The sequence below is a fragment of the Panthera pardus genome, unplaced genomic scaffold (genome assembly GCF_024362965.1).
Source record: "Panthera pardus isolate Hobbes unplaced genomic scaffold, ASM2436296v1 HiC_scaffold_10, whole genome shotgun sequence".
Lineage (NCBI taxonomy): Eukaryota > Metazoa > Chordata > Mammalia > Carnivora > Felidae > Panthera > Panthera pardus.
In genome coordinates, this window is record NW_026526655.1 from 8,838,178 (window position 1) to 8,857,034 (window position 18,857).

The 18,857-nt window shown below is 46.8% G+C and overlaps 1 protein-coding gene and 1 long non-coding RNA gene across 2 annotated transcripts in view; both read right to left on the reverse strand.

Annotated features, from left to right (window-relative positions):
- Nucleotides 1–2,402: 2,402 nt before the first annotated feature.
- CAB39 (calcium binding protein 39) overlaps nt 2,403–18,857 on the reverse strand; it is an 87,771-nt gene continuing 71,316 nt past the window's right edge. The window contains exons 6-9 of the mRNA XM_053903832.1: nt 12,598–12,657; nt 9,710–9,775; nt 5,579–5,722; nt 2,403–4,982 (exon numbers count right to left, since the gene is read on the reverse strand). Of these exons, the coding sequence (XP_053759807.1) occupies nt 4,794–4,982; nt 5,579–5,722; nt 9,710–9,775; nt 12,598–12,657 (459 nt within the window). The 3' untranslated portion in view covers nt 2,403–4,793. The remainder of the gene's footprint in view (nt 4,983–5,578; nt 5,723–9,709; nt 9,776–12,597; nt 12,658–18,857) is intronic.
- On the reverse strand, nt 13,125–18,310 carry LOC128777330 (uncharacterized). Its single transcript, XR_008422604.1, has 2 exons — nt 17,160–18,310; nt 13,125–16,167 (listed from the first exon to the last, which is right to left on the reverse strand). It is a non-coding gene; the product is annotated as an uncharacterized LOC128777330 (long non-coding RNA).

The following is an 18,857-nucleotide window of genomic DNA, read 5'->3' on the forward strand; positions in this document are numbered from 1 at the left end:
AAAGATCGGATACAGGGTATGTCATTACACCACTAACATTGTGGTTTTGGGGCTCCGCCCTGCTGGGAAGCCCCCCCTCCCCCCGCCCATCCCAGCTGACGGCTGAGGACGCTGGGGCGAGGGCTGCTTCCAGGGACTCTTAACTGCCACCCTTCTGGTGCCCTGGCCCAGGGTAAGTAGCTTCTAGAGGGCAGAAGCGGGTGCTACGGGGAGGCTCGGGGCACCGCTCGGTCCTCTGTGTGTTCATGTGTTGAGGGCTGGCACTCGACCCTACCCCGCCCGCCTCATTCCCCACGGGGAGAGGTCCACGGCGGGGCTGCCCGAGGGCCGGGGAGAGGACCCCTCGCAGAGTCAACAGAGCACGAGAAGGTACTATTTGGGTTAGGAGTGGGGCCGGGACGAGGGGACCCTCATCCCTTCTCCACACAGGTGACGCCGTCAGGTGGGGAGATGTCAATCTCTCTCAAGCGTGGAAGGGGGTGTGTGGGGCAGCTCACCAGGGAGGGAGAGGAAACCGGCTGGGGCGCGGCCTCGTCTGGAAGCTTCCCCTGGGCTGGCCCCGTGGCTCCCCCTACAGCCTTGTCTGCTGCCCCCACTTCATCTCCACCGAACCGAAGACCCAGGTGCTGAAGAACAGAACAGGACCGTGTTATTTCCACAGATCACCAAGTACGTAGGTGATAAAAATTTGTTACCGAGGAACAGGAGTCCTGAGGAGCTGAAGTTCGTCTGGTAGAGAATGCTGAAAAGTTGAAATCTTCCCCCTAAATCTCTAGTGGCTGTCTTCCGGAAGGGCTACCTAGAAAAAAGTACTGCACAAGTTATAGAGGACACGACCTCCTACCTAGAAACCTGGCTGTCCCTGTACTGGGAGCCCCAGGTCCCCGGGGACGAGCCCAGCACTAGCCCTCGGGGCCCGAGGTCGTCGGCTCCCACCGGACCATCACGCGGGCAACCACACACCAGCGGGGCCGTGGCGGTCGCTGTGAACAGACGCCGTGCGGAGGCGTCACGCCACTCCTGAGGGGACACAGCTTTGTGCGAAGATCACCACCTCTTCGGTCGGCGTGAACCGGGGCAGGGACGAGTCTCCACGACAGGCTGTGAAGGCCTTTGTCCCTACTGACCGTGTCTTGGGTTCTAGACCCCGCGGAGGATCGCAGGCTGACCACAAGCGGTCAGGCGGGCGGGCGCTGACCGTCAGCGTGGAGAGGTGTTCAGACGGCTCCTGAGGGAGGCTTCCCTGTGGGGTTAGTTCCTGGGATCCAGCGCACAGGCCTTTGAGATTGTAGTGTGTGGGGTGTCTGGCCTCGTCCCTCACACCTTCCAGAAACAAAACGGCTGGAGTGAGGGCACGAGGCTCTGAAAGTGGCAGGAAGGCCGCAAAGGGCCGGGGAGGAAGAACGCTCCTTGTAAACCGAGCGGTAGCTGAAGGGCAGTGTGTCTGGGGGCATTTCTGGCAAATTCTCAGGGGATCGCTCATTCATGACCTCGGAATGGCAGAAAAAGCCATCGGGCACTGAGGCCTCACAGAGCTTGGAGAGTCATGATCTACTTTGGCCCTTACAAATAATATATATAAATAAGGAGGGCAGGGTAAGGGCTACACGTTGACCCCCGAGCAGCCCGAGACTCGCTTTTTCTTGGTGCGGGGAAGTGACACCGACAGGTGACCGGTGGGAAGTAGAACGTGAGCTAACGCACAAGTCCAGCCCTCAGCGTGGCCACTTCCTGTCTGATCAGAGAAAGGGCCAAGTCACAAGGTGTGACCTCACAGGGCCGTGTCATCTCTGGAGACGAGGGACCGAACTACCTGGAAGAAATAGGCAACGAATAAGATGTGTTCGGATGCGGGGTTGTGGCAAAGACACGTCCCAGGCCACGGCCCCAGAGAGCGGCGATCCCATTTACAGACAAGGGTTAAATTAAAAAGCGAGGACAGGGCTGTGCACCCCACAGCACAGGCGGCCCGGGGACAGAGGGCTCTCTCGCCCTCACTGTGATCTCACCCTTGGAACTTCTAATCCTCCTGCCGAATGTACAGTTTTACCCTCGAACGTTAATAATAAAGGGTCACAGAGCCATGGGCAAAGGGTCCGCTCCCCAAACGCTAGGGTCTAAAAAAGCGATCAAACAAGGAGTAATATCGTGCACGTGAAAGGCAGGGCGAGGGAGCTGGGAGCCCGGTCGCATAACACTCCAAAAGTCGTGTAACTTTTAAGGGAAAGTCGCACCAGACACCCAAAATCAAACCCTGAATAGGAAAAAGGACTTAGAAAGGCATGTGTGTTAGCTGTTTCCCGTTAGTTTGTGACAAAATGTGGGCCGGGGTGTCTCCTGACGGGGCTGTTCACAGAGACACAAGTGCAACTCTCTGGAAGACACCATAAAAACAGAAGCGCTGTTTCTCCAAAATTTTATTTTTAATTTAAATTACAGGGCCAGCCAGATATTCTGATAAGAAATTTACGTTTCCTCAGGAGAAAGGAAATGCTTTCAGGGCACTGTTAACAACTGTATACATCTCCACCTTTTTTTTTTTTTTTAAGGGTTAAAAATCACATTGAGTAACTGTACCTGACTCATGTAAAATTAAACCTTTGTAACACAAAAAGAAACCACTTCCAGTATAATAGTTTTGGTGATATGAATATATTAAATGATCGTAACTTTTCACCTTTGAAGGTTTTCACATTTCTGTTAGAAAACAAAAACAGAACGGGTCTTAACTATCCCCGGCTCCCAACGCAATGGTGGCACATCGCCGATCTCCGGGACGTGCTGCACCCTCGCTGTGTCCCACACACAAGTGCAGGTACCACCGCCCAAGTGGAAGCTGTTTTGTTGTTTCAAGTTCTAAGAGCCAGTTTGGCGGGGAAACTTTTCTGCCACTTGGTGTAACTGATGTTTTCGCACCAAATCCAGACACCAAGCACTGGACCGCGAGACCCAGAACGTCTCCTCACGGTCGAGTCCCCCGTTCCCTTCCTAAGTATCTTGGGTATTTTTCATTTCCGGGAGTTTGGATCGCTTTCCCGACTTCCAGTAGAAAAACGTGACTTATTTTACACAGATTTTGGAAAAGACAGCCTCAGGAAAAGCAATTATAATGCAGACTGCCTTTTGACTGAGATAGGATAAAACACATTTATATCTTCTGGAGCTATTTTCCTCGCCGGTATTCCCAGGAGGTCTGAAAAACCTGCCGATGCTTAAAACATCAACTGGGAGTCTCATGTTGCTGGCTGATAAATAATTCAATTAGTAAGAGAGGCTAGCAAAGAGTAATTATATAAATTTCTTAATCAGCTACAGCCATGCTGAATTCAAACTGGCAAACTCTGATTTGTTAAGTTGTTAGTTGTGATCTTCGTATCACTAAGATGAACAGATACCATTCTAAGAACTTGACATAGATATGTTCTAGGAGACGTTCTGCCGTGGTCACAGTAACAAAGTGGTGCAAAATCAGTTACTTTATAAATACTGATAATTTGCAGCATTAAGGAACAGGACATTAAAACAAAATAAGTTTCCCCATAGGACACCTATGACTAGGGGCTCTTCTTTTCCTAAGAGAAGCCAAAGTTTTAATTATTCAGTTTCACAACTATTGTACTGGATTACTTACTCTAAGAAAGAAAAGGTGCTCTACAGAGGTTCCCCCCCAACCCCACGAAGAATCAGCATGAACTTAGCATAATCAGCATCATTCATGTCTGGCGAGCTCATGACTCATTGAAATGAATAAGGCCGATACTGCGCAGGGAAGCGTGGCTGGCTGAGTGCCAGGCCTACCGAACGGCACCCCAGTAGATAGCTGAATACAAAGGATTGGTTTCCATTTTGTCTTTTAATGCTGTGATACTTAAAAGTTAAATCAGCATTTTCATGTGATCGGAAGTCTTTCAATTACATATGAGCATTCATTTTTTTTTTTTTTTTGCAAAAACTCAATATTAGGTAATAGTTACATACTAATACAGTAACATTCCTCTGCTGTACAAATTAAATCATTTAAAAGAAAGGAGCATTCTAAGAATTATATACAAAAGAAACCTGTAAGCATTGTTGAAATGAAACGCAAGGTGTCACTGTTAGCTCTACTGGTTTAAAATACCTTCCAAAAAGTAAAATTAACAAATACCCTTCAACATATCCAGGTTTACAAGTCTCAAGAAAATCAAATGTCAAAAAATTCTAGAAAGCTGTGAAAAGCATATATACATTTTCCTCATGACCTTATGAAGCTTCACGCCTTTGAAAAGTTGCTATCGATTCATTCGCACGCCAACTTTATCCACCCCAAAAGCTCCTACCTTGGATACAGCTCCCCTCTGATCTCAAACACAGCTCTGCTCGATCTTCCTTCAGCGAAGGCGTACAACCTCACCACGAACCCACGCTCAGATCTTTAACAGAGATCAAAGCAAGCACGCAGGTTGAATCTGAAAACACCAACCCCCTTCTTCCCTAAACCACACCGTCATCTACACATCTGCCTGCAGGAGCCTAGCCAGCCACGTTCAGAACTCTCACAGCAAACAGAGTCCTCGAATTCTGAAGCGACACACAGATCAAGAAAAAGTCCACGTGTGCTCTAGTGGGCAAGAAAGCAGCAGCTACGTTCTCCAACTTGGACTAAAAAAAAACAAAAAAGGTAAAATGAAAAACCGTTCACTTAACAGCAGGTTAGCAGTAATGTTCCTCATGAACCGAGAAGAGTGCCTGATGCTGAATAGCTAACAGCAAACGCTGAATCTGGATTTACTATTTTAGGTGTTGATTGGAAATTAGGCTTCTTGCTGAGCTGGTCTCTTCAAATCCCTGATCTGTTTAACTAAATAGGTCTTCTCATCATTAAATTGTTCGTCCTCGGTCCTGTCATTCTGAAACTTGCTGAGGAACTCTATGAGTTTGGTCTGGTTCTTGAGGAGGATGTCTAGGATGGGCTGCGTCTTGTTAGGATTGGCTACGAACACCTGCACGGAGAGAAAGCAGCATCAGTCGCAGGAAGGGATGAGACCCAGATGTCCGCCCACAGCCAGCAGGGCACGCGTGGCACACGCCCGATGCTTCCCCGGGGCCTGTGGTCAAGTCATGGTTCAGAGGATTTTGTTTTGGAAGACTGCATTTTACAAGTGGGGGGGGGGGGGTGAGGTGGAGAATTACATGTTTCAGCACAGAAAGGACTGACAGATTCATTCATGCTCTGAAATTCTGCAGCTTGGTATTAAAATATAGACTGATTTTAGAATAAAATGGGCAGAAATTATTTCTGGGCAAGGAAAGTCAGAATGGATTCCAAGTACTAAAACCTCCATGAAAAGCATTAAAAAATGCACTAAAAAATGCTTTACTTTGTGATTAGTAGTAGTCTACATCAGAAATGAATGATTCTCCCCTTGTCCCCCAGTGCAGATGGTGTACCTTTCTGGGTCTGTTTTTGTCAAATGTTGTGCTACACAAATAGGAGCTCAGATGACCAACACGAAGCTAGTAAAACCACAGCTAGTGGTAAATGAAGTGAGATGAACAACTGGAGAAGGAAATCCTGTCTGTGGCTCCCATGCTGTACCTTAAACACGTGGAAGGCCTCAAACTGGATGTTACGACTCTTGTCTCGGAGGAGATTCATCATCAACTTGAGGTTCTCTGGTTTACTGATGTATTTTGTCATAATTGTGAAGTTGTGTCTGTCTAACAGTAGTTCACCCAGAAGCTGAGAAGACATTTAAACAATTACTCTTACATTATCATCGAGATTTCAAGTAAATCCAAAGTTTAAAAAAATAATTCACTTTATAATCATCACTGTTAAGCCCAGGACAGTAGGCACTCAAAAGACCGATGAGTGGAACCGAATTACGACCTACAAGCTACCGAGAGCCCACCACCTGCCACCCGACCACGTACACCGTTCTTCTGGGGGCTTAACCTATGCGGAGTCCAACACTGCTCCCTGGTCTTGACATGTGCCAGCGCACATTTGGCCCAGAATCTGAAACTGTCACAGCCTACTTTTCACATAAGCATTCCTGTTGTCTCATTAAAAAACAAAAACGGAAACAAAAAACTATCAAAGAAAATGGTTAGAAGATAGGTTATTGATAATTCTTTAAGTCTGACTTAACTACAAATCTTAGTGTAATTAATTAAAATTATTTTATTTACTTGGATTTCCCAGGAAAGAGTGTTTCAGGGCCAAAGGTTTCCACACACTTACCCTTGAACTCGCCAAAAGTTATGCTTTTATCATACCTGATTCAGGAAAGTTTATGAGTATTTCTCTGTTCATTCTTTCTTTAGCAAACTATCCTGAAGATACTCTAGTTTTTTCTTAATGATTCATCATCACTAATGACATTAAGCTAAAAAAATGTCTGTGTCTCCAGGGCTTACTGAGTTCTAGAGTCATTATATACCACATCGGTGCTTGATTTTCCAACCGTCCCTGCTCGCTCTAGCTGTCTTCGTCTGAAACCAGTAGTCACCTCCTCATGTCAGTGAGTCAGCTTCTAGGTGAGGTCTAGCATGCCCGCCGTGGAGGAGGAGTAGAGTTGCAGTCCTTGGGGCTGGGGCTGGGGCAGGGGCAGGGGCAGGGGCAGAGGAAGAGGCAGAGGCAGAAGCTGGGCCCCTGCATCAGCCCACCTGGGCTTGAATCCTGGCTCCCCACTGCCTGTAAGCTATGCAACCTTGAGCACATTAATTTCCTGGTGCCCCAGTTTCATCATCCACAGCGGGAGTGGATGACAGTACCTATACCTCCTGAGATACATGCATAGTGGGAAATAAAAGCACGAATATGTGCAAGGCCCGTGGGACTGGAGTCTACATAGAGACATGGACTGAGCTCTAAGGGAAGGAAAATGCATGAGTAGAGTTATTCTGCCCTGGATTAATTGCTCTGGTTAATTCCTTTCTGGATTCTTGACTGTGTCCTAGATAGTTGAAAATTTCCAGACAACTATCTCTAGATAAGTAATATGTAATATTAAATAAAAAATAACCTGATGTGCAGGAGAACAAATCTATTCTACTTAGGATTTATAATGAAATTCTAGAAAGAATTCAAAAGCTCAAGCTCAGGTTTCACATCAATCTGAATCACAAAATGTACAACTATCAGGGCACCTGGTGGCTCAGTCGGCTGAGTGTCCGACTCTTGATTTCAGCTCAGGACGTGATCTCACGGTTCATCAGTTCGAGCCCTGCGTCTGGCTCTGCGCTGACAACTCAGAGCCTGCTTGAGATTCTACCCGCCCCCCCCCCCCGCCCCCGTCTCTCTGCTCTTCCCCAGCATGCGTGAGCGCACATGCACTCTCTCAAAATAAACTTTAAAAAAAACCCCACAAACCCAAAATATACAACTTTCAAGGTAAGAAGCAACAAGTATTTACTCTTACAAAGACTCAAAAGTTACTATTAAGCATGTGAAGGGGTACAGCTTTCCTGGTGTTCATTTTCTATCACAGAAACCAAAGAAATACCAAGCATGGCTCACTTGGTTATCTGGAGGAGGATAACTGGTAATTCTTTAAATTTCTTGAGACCTAAACAAAAAAGTTGGAGGTCTTGCACAGGGAATACACATTTGCTGGTAAAATAAATATAGGAATACTTAATGCCTGTGTAGCTGGAAAAAAAGAGCACAAGTAAAAATCCATGTTTAAAGTACCACTGGTTCTCACAATTGCTGCATGCGTCCTGAGGTGTCACAGAGCCGTGGGAGCTGGGGACCGGCCCCATGTCCGTGACCGAGGGCTCGCACACAGCGGTCTTAACCGTCCTTTTCAGGTTGGCAATTCCAAAGTGGCCAGAAGGTCTTGAATGCCCTTCTCCTTATCGAAGCAACCCCAAGATTCAGAATTTGATTTGCGGACGCACTACCTTCCTCCCCCTCTCGTGAGAGGTATTGGCCCTGGAAGCTACTATCCTAGGTAGTCCTGCCTGGCCTCCTTGGCCTTGGAAGACACTGGCTCCATCCAGCTGCTCATCCCTGTGTGACTGCTGGGGAGACAGGGCATCCTGGCCCTCAGATATGAAGAGGTCACTTTACTGTGTTGAGAATCACAGGGGAGCCTACATTATACTATAAATATTACAAGTATATATGACATTATAGTACACTAATGTACAGGGAAGACAAATTCCTGAAACAGCTGCCAGAATTTCCACACCGACCCCTGAGGATGAAAGGACTGGCCTTACCGGCGGCCATCGCCCAGCCAGCGCACCTGGAGAGATGACAGGATGGGCTGGGTGGCGAGGCCCCAACAGCGGCAATGAGCAGAAAGCACCCCAGCCTGAAGGGCCATTTCGGCCGTGATATATTTCCAAGCTGTGTCTATTACTGGTCCCCAACTGTAGGAGTTAGTCTTAAGAGAAAAGAAGGAAGTATCTGGCCAGATGGAAAGGATTCTTTTGGACATTTGGGTGGTAGAGAGTGTTCTAGTCAAAGGATACAAAGTCTAAAAGAGGCTCCTGAGGTCCTTTAGTCAATCCCCAGAGAAAGGCAAGGTCTTGAAGAGTGCTCTCCCTCTGGCAGGAGGGCAAGCAGGAATGGAGTCCCGATCAAAATGAATTTGGACACCTCTGAGAGGAACGACTCGGAGCAGAACAGAATTTGAAGTGGACCCAGCAAAAAGTACAGGTCGAGTTAGGATTGCGCCTTCCACCCCCAATCCTTTGTGAGCTGTACCTACAGTTCCTGTCAGCACCACTTACTGACAGAGTGAGGGGTATGCTTTTGTTAACTGCAATGAGAATCTTCTAGAGCAGAGGTCAGCAAACTTTCCGTAATGGACCAGAGACAGTCAACGTTTCAGACTTGGCAGGCCCATAGAGTCTCTGTGGCCACCATTCAAATCTGCTGTTATACTCTAAAGTAGTCTTATATGATATAGAAGTAAATGAATGTATCTATGTGCCAATAAACCTTTATTTACAAAAACAGGCATTGGGCTGGATTTGGCTCATGAGCCCTAGTTTGCCAATCCCTGTTCCTGAGTTTTAACTTTTTTTTTTAAGTTTATACATTTAGAGAGAGAGAGAGAGAGAGAGAAAGTGTACGCGTGTGCATGAGCAGGGGAGGAGCAGAGAGAAAGGGAGAGAGAGAGTTTGCCCAAGCAGGCTCCGTGCTGTCAGCGCATGGACCAGGCCAACACAGGGCTCAAGCTCACGAACCGTGAGATCATGACCTGAACTGAAATCAAGAGCCGGCACTTACTAGGCCACCCAGGCGCCCCTTGAATTTAAATTTCAAATGGAAGTATGCATGTCCTGGTCTGATACAAAGCGGCCAAACCTGCCTGTGGTTGAAGGTTTCACTGCTCATGGCCGCCCCGCCCCCTCCTCATGCAACAGCCTGCGTCATCCCGGAAGCACAACAGCTACCAAGACTTCATCTAGTTGGTATGAGTCTAAGTTTCAAAAACAGGCTTCCAAATCTAAAATACTGCATTGCTAAGAGGTAGAGACCTCTTCAAAATTCTGCATATTCTATGTTGATTTCTCCACTTACAAGCAGGTGGGCAGGTGCCCTGTGCCGACCACAGCTGGACTTCGTTTCCACAAAAATCCTGACCAAGGACAAATGTATTTTCCTCTCAAAGGTCTAAGACCCACACCAGCATATCTCTCATTCCCCAAACACAAATTTCACGCGCAGGGTGAAGAGAAGTAAAATACATAAAATAATCAGCCATACCTTGAGTGACTGTCTTTTTGTCACATAGTTTTCTGAATGAAGTAACTTCTCATATTCACTGAAGAACTAAAAGACAAGAAAACATGTATCAGGAATTATTTTCTTAAAGACTGGCAGAGGACCTTAAAAAGCTTGAGCACAAACTTCTAACACCACGAAGGCCAACCACTGCCCATCTGTCTCACACAGCCTTCCTCAGTGGCACTCAGAGACCCTCAGGCCCCCGCCCCGAGGATTACCTCCAGGAGGGGGGCTCCTGGGACCGAGTCCCGCCCAGTGCCGGCCAGGCCCACACAGCTGGAACCTGGTCCTCCTCTGTCATCCAAACTCCACGTGCATAAAACAGAACTCCTACCCTCCAGCTGTCTGCTCAAGGTGGAGTCTGGTCTCATTTCTTGGTTTTAGGTTAGAAGATTTCCTATTTTTTTTTAATAGTTCAGTGAGTCCAAAGCATATAGACAAAGAGAAAGTCACCTATTCTTTCAATGCATCAGGCAAGAGGAGAAAATAATTAAAACCAGACAAGAGGAGAAATTCAACACTCTCAAATAGGTAGGTGTCCTAGAAAAGGTGGGACTTGGGCTCAATCTTGAATAATAGCAGGGATTTCATTTAGAAAAGGGGAGGAGATAAAATGGGAAGGACACAGCATGAGTGAAGGCTGGAGAATGCACAACGTGACACACTTAGGAAGTGACACATGTCCACCAGATTTACACAGTGCTGCTCACTAACAAGCACGGTGTCACTGGCATGGTGAGGCGTGGCAGCCGATCAAAGCAGGAGGTAGGAAATGGACAGGAGGGACACAGGGTCCAAGGCCACAGTTGCTAACACGGGGCCTATGCTTCATGAGGGGTCCTGCTCAGCCACTCAGCTGTGATGCAGAGCAGGGACTCCTCGAGGAGCTGCTCTCAGGGAACTGCACTTCTGTCACCTCACCTCGAGGGCTGCATCCGCTACAGGCCACCGCGATCAGATCCCCCTGAGAACGCCCCTGGGAGAATGTGTTTTGTTTTACAGATGTTGTCATCTTTCGGTTGATTTTGTTCCCCTGAGTGCTTTCGGTTATTAGAAAGCTCAGGGCCGAAGTGTACAGGATTTGAGATCGTGTGATTTTGTAATTTTGTGTAAAAGCAATCCTCCCGGTTTAATTTAAATTACCTGCCTCCTCACTTTCCTTCTCCCTCCCTCAGATCTGACTGCATTATCTACACATTTCTGTTAGTTGCCTCACATAAATATTCCTGAAATTTTGTTGACCAATGTCATCTATTGATAACCTGGCTGAAGGTTAATAATTGTAGTAATATTAATTACTAGCAAACTGACGTCAATGCCTGAAGTTAAATTTCTTGGAAATTGGTTTGTATCTTTGGTAGGCTTTAAACTAAGATACTGGTATGTCGGATTCTTTCGAATCTTTGAGGCCATGTCGTAGCACAAACAATCCGACTGAGCTGACGTTTACTGACGCTCACCGAGTTCCGGCAGTGCCCTCAGGCACTCGACACACATTCTTACTTAATCCTCACAACAACACGCCACAACGCTTAGGTGCGATCACGAGCCTTCTTTTAGGGCTGAAGATCCTGAAGGCAGAGGGTGAACGAAGGCAGCCGCCCAAGGTCTGGCAGCACAAGGTGGGGCTGGCGCCCGAAGCCCACACTTCTAATTGCTGCAGAAAGGCACCCGTGAGGTGACTGTGCTGCCGTCTGAAACCAACGCACAAAGACACACACCACATCCCGGTGGAAAATCAAAAAAACCTGACCGGCAACGTTTAAGCCCCTCCTGAGACTGCCTCCGAGGGACCGGGATGCACTCAGCACTGCATGCTACCGAGTGGGAGGGAGAGGCGAACACACAGTTCGAAAGCGTAGATTCTGCCTCTGAGAACCTTACAACTGAAATTTAGTTGAAGAGTAAAGTGAACAACGAAGTATCAGCAGTGCCTAAGATTTCAAAAATTCAAACGACAAGTGAACAATGAAAACCCACGCCAAATCTCGCGGGTCAGACGGGAATTTCAAGCGGACTGTTACTATCCTGACTTCTCCAAGAACACCCATCGGGCTGTGGGAAGCGTGTAAGTCAGGCCGGTCCGGCCTAAGGATGCGCCCCTGGGCACGGCGGGGGCAGAGCTGGTGCGAGGTGGGGGCGAGCACCTGACCCTGGGACCTGAAGGCTGCTGTGCGGGCCAAGGGCACTCAAAATTGTTTATGTCGCTCAGGATGTCGGACAGCAACTCAAACTGCTGGGCTAGTCCAGTGTCCTCACTTTACAAAGAGGACGGACTTCTGAATCCCCGGGGTAATGGCCTCGGCCATGGCCCCGAGGAGCCAGCAGCAGGAGCAGGGCTTCCCGAGGCAAGTGCTCTGCTCGCCCTCGCAGCTGCCGCCCCCCTCTCTCTCCCGGAGGTGGCAGCAGTGTGGGCAGCCGACGGAAAGGAAGGGAAACTTCAAGTTTGATAATAATTTTCTTTTTATCTTAAATGTATTAACTGAGGGTCGATGGGGGGTGGGAGATGCGGGGAGGGTGGGTGACGGGCATTGAGGAGGGCACCTGTTGGGATGAGCACTGGGTGTTGTATGGAAACCAATTTGACAATAAATTTCATATTAAAAAAAATGTATACTGTCCTTTGGCAGCAAAGGGCTTTTACTTCCTCCCCTAAAGCAAGAAAAGAAGGGTAGCGTGTCAATCAAAAGATAAAAATTCTGCTTCTGACCAAGTAACAGTCAATACCTTAGTTCAGTAGAGAAATGATTACAGCACCGTCTAAAACCATTACATATGCAAAATAAGTATCTGGGATACAATCTAATTTCAATCTTTCATTTCTGGTACAAAACTTACAATTTTAAAGTAGAATTTCATATACTTACTTTATCATAATGCTGTTCCAAAAATTCTGCACTGAGCAATTTATGTCTTGTAAGTAAATCCTAGAGAAAGAAAATACACTATTTTACAGCGGTTCTGCATTTAAGTTCTTTTAGAAAGAGAATCCTAAAACATGCCACGCCATTTTACCTGATAAAAACTGTTGTTAAACTCACTATACTTAAAAACATTTGCACATGAGTTGTACTGAAAATGTGGATTCTACGGAAGAACAAATAAAATCATTAATAACTGGCAACTGTGATTGTGATGGTGATGGTTGGTCACGGGTCTACAGCTCTTAGAAGGAAAAATTTAAAAACAAACACATAAGGCAAGAGAAATACAAATTCAAAGAAAGGGAACATGGCAATAAAGTGAAAGAAAAGTAAATGATTGTGGTAAAGTATCAAAGAGAATACTGCTTCTGGAGGAGAAAGAGGGAATTTCTTTCATTAGAAAAAGTACTGGAGGTTCCATTTTCTTCCTCCTAACTTCTGTTATATTTAGTTTCATATCTAATGAAGTCTTTTTTTTTTTGGATGCAAAAAGGTGATTTTATTAAAGCACAGGGACAGGACCCGTGGGCAGAAAGAGCTGCCGGAGACAGACTGTTTTAAAAAAGCCCCATTGTGTTATAAACATTAGCTCCTAAGTAAGCACAAGGCTGCCAAAGTGTAGGATCAAACATCAGAGTGACCTGGAGTACAGCTGCATTCCTCACCACGTGGCTTTCCCAGAAAACAACTCCAGGATCATTCATTCAGAAAACATATACTATGTGCCAGGTTAAGTTCTAGGTGCTGGGGCTCCAAAGACAAAAAGATGTGGTCCCTGCCTTTAAGGACCTAAAAGTTAGCAATGACTAGCCTGGGTCTCACCACGTGGGAAAGAGAATGGGAACTCAGGACAGCATAAATGGTCAATATTTGGTGAATTATGGAATAAAATTCCTTTAGAGCGGCCTACTGGAGAGGTTAGTGCCAATAATCCCCTTTCTCCGAACCAACTTTCCTTGTTCTCTTAGCTGTTTGTGTTTGAGTGGCCCAGGTCACAACGAACCATTGTTTCCTGAGGTATGTCCAAGTGTAAGATCGGTCCTGAGAAACGTTCGAGGAAACGTCCCATGGCCAAATGCACGTGGAAAATGCTATAGCTCTGGTTCCCTTGTGGGGAGCTGGCAGGTCTCGAGAGACCCTACAGGGAGCTCTTCTGTCATGTACTTTGTTACTGCCCTTCCCAAAAGGCCTTCCTCACACAGGCTTTCCCCTTGGCCTGCTGACCTACTGATCACCTTCGGATCTCGCCCCCACATCACTGCCATAGCTTCCAGACTGGTCACCAGCATGGACAAAGTTGTCTTTACGTCTGTGAGATTACATGACTGCCATCTCCCATGCTAGACTATAAGTTTTATAAATACCACGTTCATGTCTATTTTTACGAATCTTTGAACCCCCAGCACCGATGCAGTGCCCAGCACATAGAAGAGTGTGATATTTAATACATAAATGAATGAACCAACAAAATCAGGAAACAGGTTTGGGAAAACATCACATCAAGCAATCCTTAAAGCATGCTTTTAAGAAGGTTTCTAACTCCACCCCAAAGATTTACCGGTGTTCAAACTGCTGGATAGGGTACGCATCGTATGCCTTTCTTGGGCCATTTTTTCCAAATCCCCCTTGGGGACTCAATAGACAAAATTAGAAAACCTGGAGTTTGAGCATCCTCAAGAAGCTGGAAGAGAAATGCCATGAAGCTTCCCAGTATGGGGGAGGAGACGGGGGCGGGGAGAGGAGAATTTACATTAGTGTCCTGGCCCACAGGGTCAGCTATTAGGGAGACAGGGACATGAGAACTTGAGGGCAATATATGAGGCATGCTTATTAAAGGCACCTCCTCCTTCTATAGCTACTGCGATCTGCTTATGGTGGTCCCCCCGGTGTAGGAACCTCAAGGGCAGGGGTTTGTCTGGTTCACTGTTGAACCCCAGCACCTAAAGAACAGTGCCTGACACAGGGTAGGCAGACTCGTGGAATGAGCCGAATGAACAAATGAGTAAACGGATTAAGGGATTAGTGTGTCAGGATCCATATAAGACTGTGTCATTTCTACTTTTTTTGTGGCTAAATCATTCTGGAGACCACTAGAAGGAAGTACAGAGAAAAGAACTTGGTGTTCACTGCTCTGCCATAATCTGACAGAAGAGAATGCCAAAGGAGGGGATCTTAGAGACAATGGCTCTCAACTACGGTTGAATTTCAGAAACAGGAAGGTAGAAGATATTGCTCTAGAAAGCAAAATTCCTAGACACGTTGTGCATACATTTTTAGTGAAGTTTTGAGTAAGAAAACTACTCTGAAGGATAGATCTCAAGTAGGAACAAGAGCCTCGCAGCTGGGCCACACACGAAAAGGGGACCTCCAACGTTTCCCCAACTAGGAAAGATTTTCTTCATTATCATCTGGTTTAAAGAGACCAGGAATCTCAGGAAACCACTGCCAATGTAGGAACCAAATCTCACTGGCCTTGGAGTAGGAGAGACCGAAGGGGCGCTCTGAGATGGCTAACATAGGAGACGGACCCCAATGCACAGCAGGACGAAAGCCCCTTGTTAAGAGGGCCACACCAGGGCCTGGAGAGGAGAGTGAAACACTGGTAGGAGAGAAGAACTGCCGAGAGCCAGCACAGAGAAAAAGGCTGATTCCAAGCTGGGAAGAGAGGAGGTGGGGACTTGGGCAGAGCCTCTACCTACTGAGCGATGAGAAGGAATCTCACCCTAGGAGCTGGAGCCACGTGCTTTGGAGGGCTCCCCCAGGGTCGGGGACAGAAACCGACAGAAGAGAAGATGAGGGGGAAAGGTCATGCAGTCAGTGGTCAGTGAGCTGCAAAATTTCCAGCGTGCCACATGGTCCCAGACCACGAACTGCTGGGTCGGCTAGCAGTGGGGAGGAGAAGCAGGATCTAATTTCCCACCTCCCTAAATTCCAGTACATCCAAGGCCCTGGTAGCACTGGCAGACAGGGGTCATCTCCTGAGCCCAGCAGATTGAGCACCAACTTCTGGGTACACTGAATTTAGAAAGATTCCTAAAAGTGGGTCTGGGACTCAAACAGCATGTTGCAAGGACAGTCCTGGGATCCCTGAAGAAATGCTGTTGACCCCGGGGCTCGATTTCACAGAGCCCCGGCAAGTTGTTTGGCCCAATTTCTTCCTTGATGCTTGACCATGTACCAGGACGAGAGACTCAACTCTACCAAATGTGTGTGGTTCACTTTTGGAGCTCTTAACAGAAAGTTCTCCCTGTGCTAGAGTCAAACCTGTCCCCAGGTTATTTCCAGAAACTGTCAGAGCCGACAGAAATAGGTTCAACCCACTTTCTATAGGACCCCAACTCCACATACATGAAGTGCTCTCACGGCAAGTCCCTACCGAGTCTTCTCTTCTCCAGGCTAAATACGTCCAACTTCCTTTAACCACTCCTCGAAAGACAGGATCTGAGTCCCCCTCACCATCTACTGTCTTCTGAAAGCCATCTATTTGTCTATGTGCCTCTTACAGTGTAGCGCCTGGAACGGAACACATTTATGTGCTGTTACCTTAATGGCTCATAGTGGGGCCAGACCGTCAACAGCTCCTTAGGTCACACACTACATGGTCACATGTAGCTCTGGGGCAGCATCATCATACTGTTTAATTTTTACTGCACGTATTCAGAATTCTGTGTACTCAGAGTGGGCTCTGTAGGCAGACTGCCTGGGTTCAAATTCTGGCCTCCCATTTTTTGCCTGACCTCACCCAATACTTCTAGGCTTCAGTTTCCTTCTCTGTAAAGGAGATAGTAAAAATACCTCCCCCAGAGAGTTGGTTGAGTAGGGTATGGAATTGCCTGCACTTTAGTAATTGTTATACTTAGCAATTATTATATTTAGTATTGACTATATTATTATGCCTTATTCCCACATCCCTTATTTATAGAGTTGGGTCTTCAAGTGGAAGACGTCAGTTTGTTCTGTTCCATTCTGGCCTCTCTGGATCATTCTGAAGCCTTATTTTAGGATTACCGCGGTCTGCTGTCTTTCCCTTTGTAGTTCTCACCTATACATTTGAGAAGTTGTAGGTCTTGTCACATTTTATCTAAGTCATTAATAAAAATGTTCAGCTGGACTGAGACAAAGCCCACTGGAAATCCACTAGAAATTTCTCTCCAGGGTGATGGCAATCCATTTTGCAGCACCTTATGCATATGACCTTTAGTTAGATGTAAATCACTACACTGAAATTCTACCTAGCTCCTGTCTTTTCATTGATTCCATCGAAACAGATCTGTACAATTATTTAACATCCAGTATATCCTCATAGTTATAAAGGAGTAATTCTAATAGCTGCTGTTTGCTCCACACATAGTGTGTGCCCTGACATACTAGTATTCTTACCTCCATTTTAACAGATGAAGAGCTTGAGATTAAATCCGCAGCAGGGCCGGGAACCGAACCCAGGCAGCCACACTCTGAGTACCCTCATCTACTGGCAACTATGAGATTAATATGACTGAACTTACTCTTCGTGAATCCATGCTGGCTGTGGGTACACGGTTTCCTTTCCAAAATGCTCAGATATCATCTCTTTAGAAACACTTTCTAGAACCTTACACAGGTAAAACATCAAGCTCCAAGCTCCACCAGCCTCTCTGGGGAATCTACCTTCTTTTACTCTGGAAAAATTGGAAATATATTTGTTGGCCTTCTGATGCCCCTCCCGTCTCAAGTCCTCAAAAAAGAAATCACGAACAATATTTGGCCACTGAGTTACTATCTTAGTACACATTCATTCAAGCTACGGATCTTGTTAGTTTTAATTCAGAGGGGGTAGTTTTAATTTCCTTTTGAGACCCAGCACCCATTCCACAGATTTGTAAATTCAAGTTTATGGATGAGCTGCATTTCTTCAAATTTTTTTGTGCACAGTGCAGTTTCTGGGGAGACGGGTCTGGTCACATTCTTCAAGGAGAGTGCGAGCCCCGGATCTACCCTCCTTTTCCGTTATGCAAATATTCTCTCAAAAAGGACGCCAGCAAACCAGGACAGGAGAGTTCTTCCTCCCCCTAAGCACCTTTGGCGTGAGGCTATCAGACTCTCACTGCTCTGACCGGGTTCCCTCTCGGAAGGATGGGGAGGGAAGGTGTGTTCTGATAGGTCCCGTGCCTCTCTCTCTCACGTGTCGTCTTGGTCTGGGCTCTGCTTGATTTTGTCTTGGGCAGCTCTCTGTTCAGGGGCCTCTTTAGGGAGTGCTGCCCTTTCTATGTAATCAGGAGTGGCTGAAATACAGAAGCCAAGCCAGCTTCCCAACAAACACGGTCTCTTCCAGAGTCCATCCTTCGAATCCTGAACCATCTTTGAAAGCTTCCCTTCTTCAGGGAGACACTACCTGCCTGGCTCTGCCCAGTCTTTTCCTCTCTGGCTTAACATGAGCTGACAGGGTTGATTTACCCACAGTGATTCCATCACCACCATTTTCTCCTTGGGGAGAATGGAATTCAAAGAAGCAGCCCTAACTGAGGGCTGATAATGAAATTATCAGCAAGGCCAATCGAGACTGTCAGATTCTGTGAATCACATTTCTGGCACAGTGTTAACACGTCTCCCTTCCCGTCAGCCAGCCGTGCCACCTGCGCCAGGCGCATGGCATCGAGCACTCCGCTGGGCCGGGAGGTACGACTGTGCCCCCCCCGCCCCCCCACTCCTCTCCTTCCCACCCCACCCCCACCTCTCCCAGAGTGGCCGCTCGCAGCTCATGGCTTGCTTTCTACACAGGATCTCTTCCCAACAGGTGGTATTACCACACCTCCCTTCATAACAGGCCTGCTGCTTTTCAATGGAGCATCCCCTTCCACCAATATATCCTGATTATGAGTCCTAGCCCCAAAATGCAGTGACACAAAGACATCAGATTTGTCACTTTATGTTATAACCTCGAATTCATTTCATTCTGCTTTATAAATTGACATATAAATATCTGAGATCTTACCTAAGGCTTCTGACATCCTCTTTAATAGTTTCAGGAAAATAAATCCTCGGGTACTTCTCACGCTATTACCTTATTCTCATTCCAGGTGAAACCCTAATGGCCAGGTCCCCAGGTTTTCATCCTGTTTTAAGGGTGTTCATTCACTGTGAGGGACATATTTTACCTAGAGACCAAGGCGGATGCTCATTATCTCAAGGGCTCTTTACCCTCATAAAACTGACCCTCACGAGGA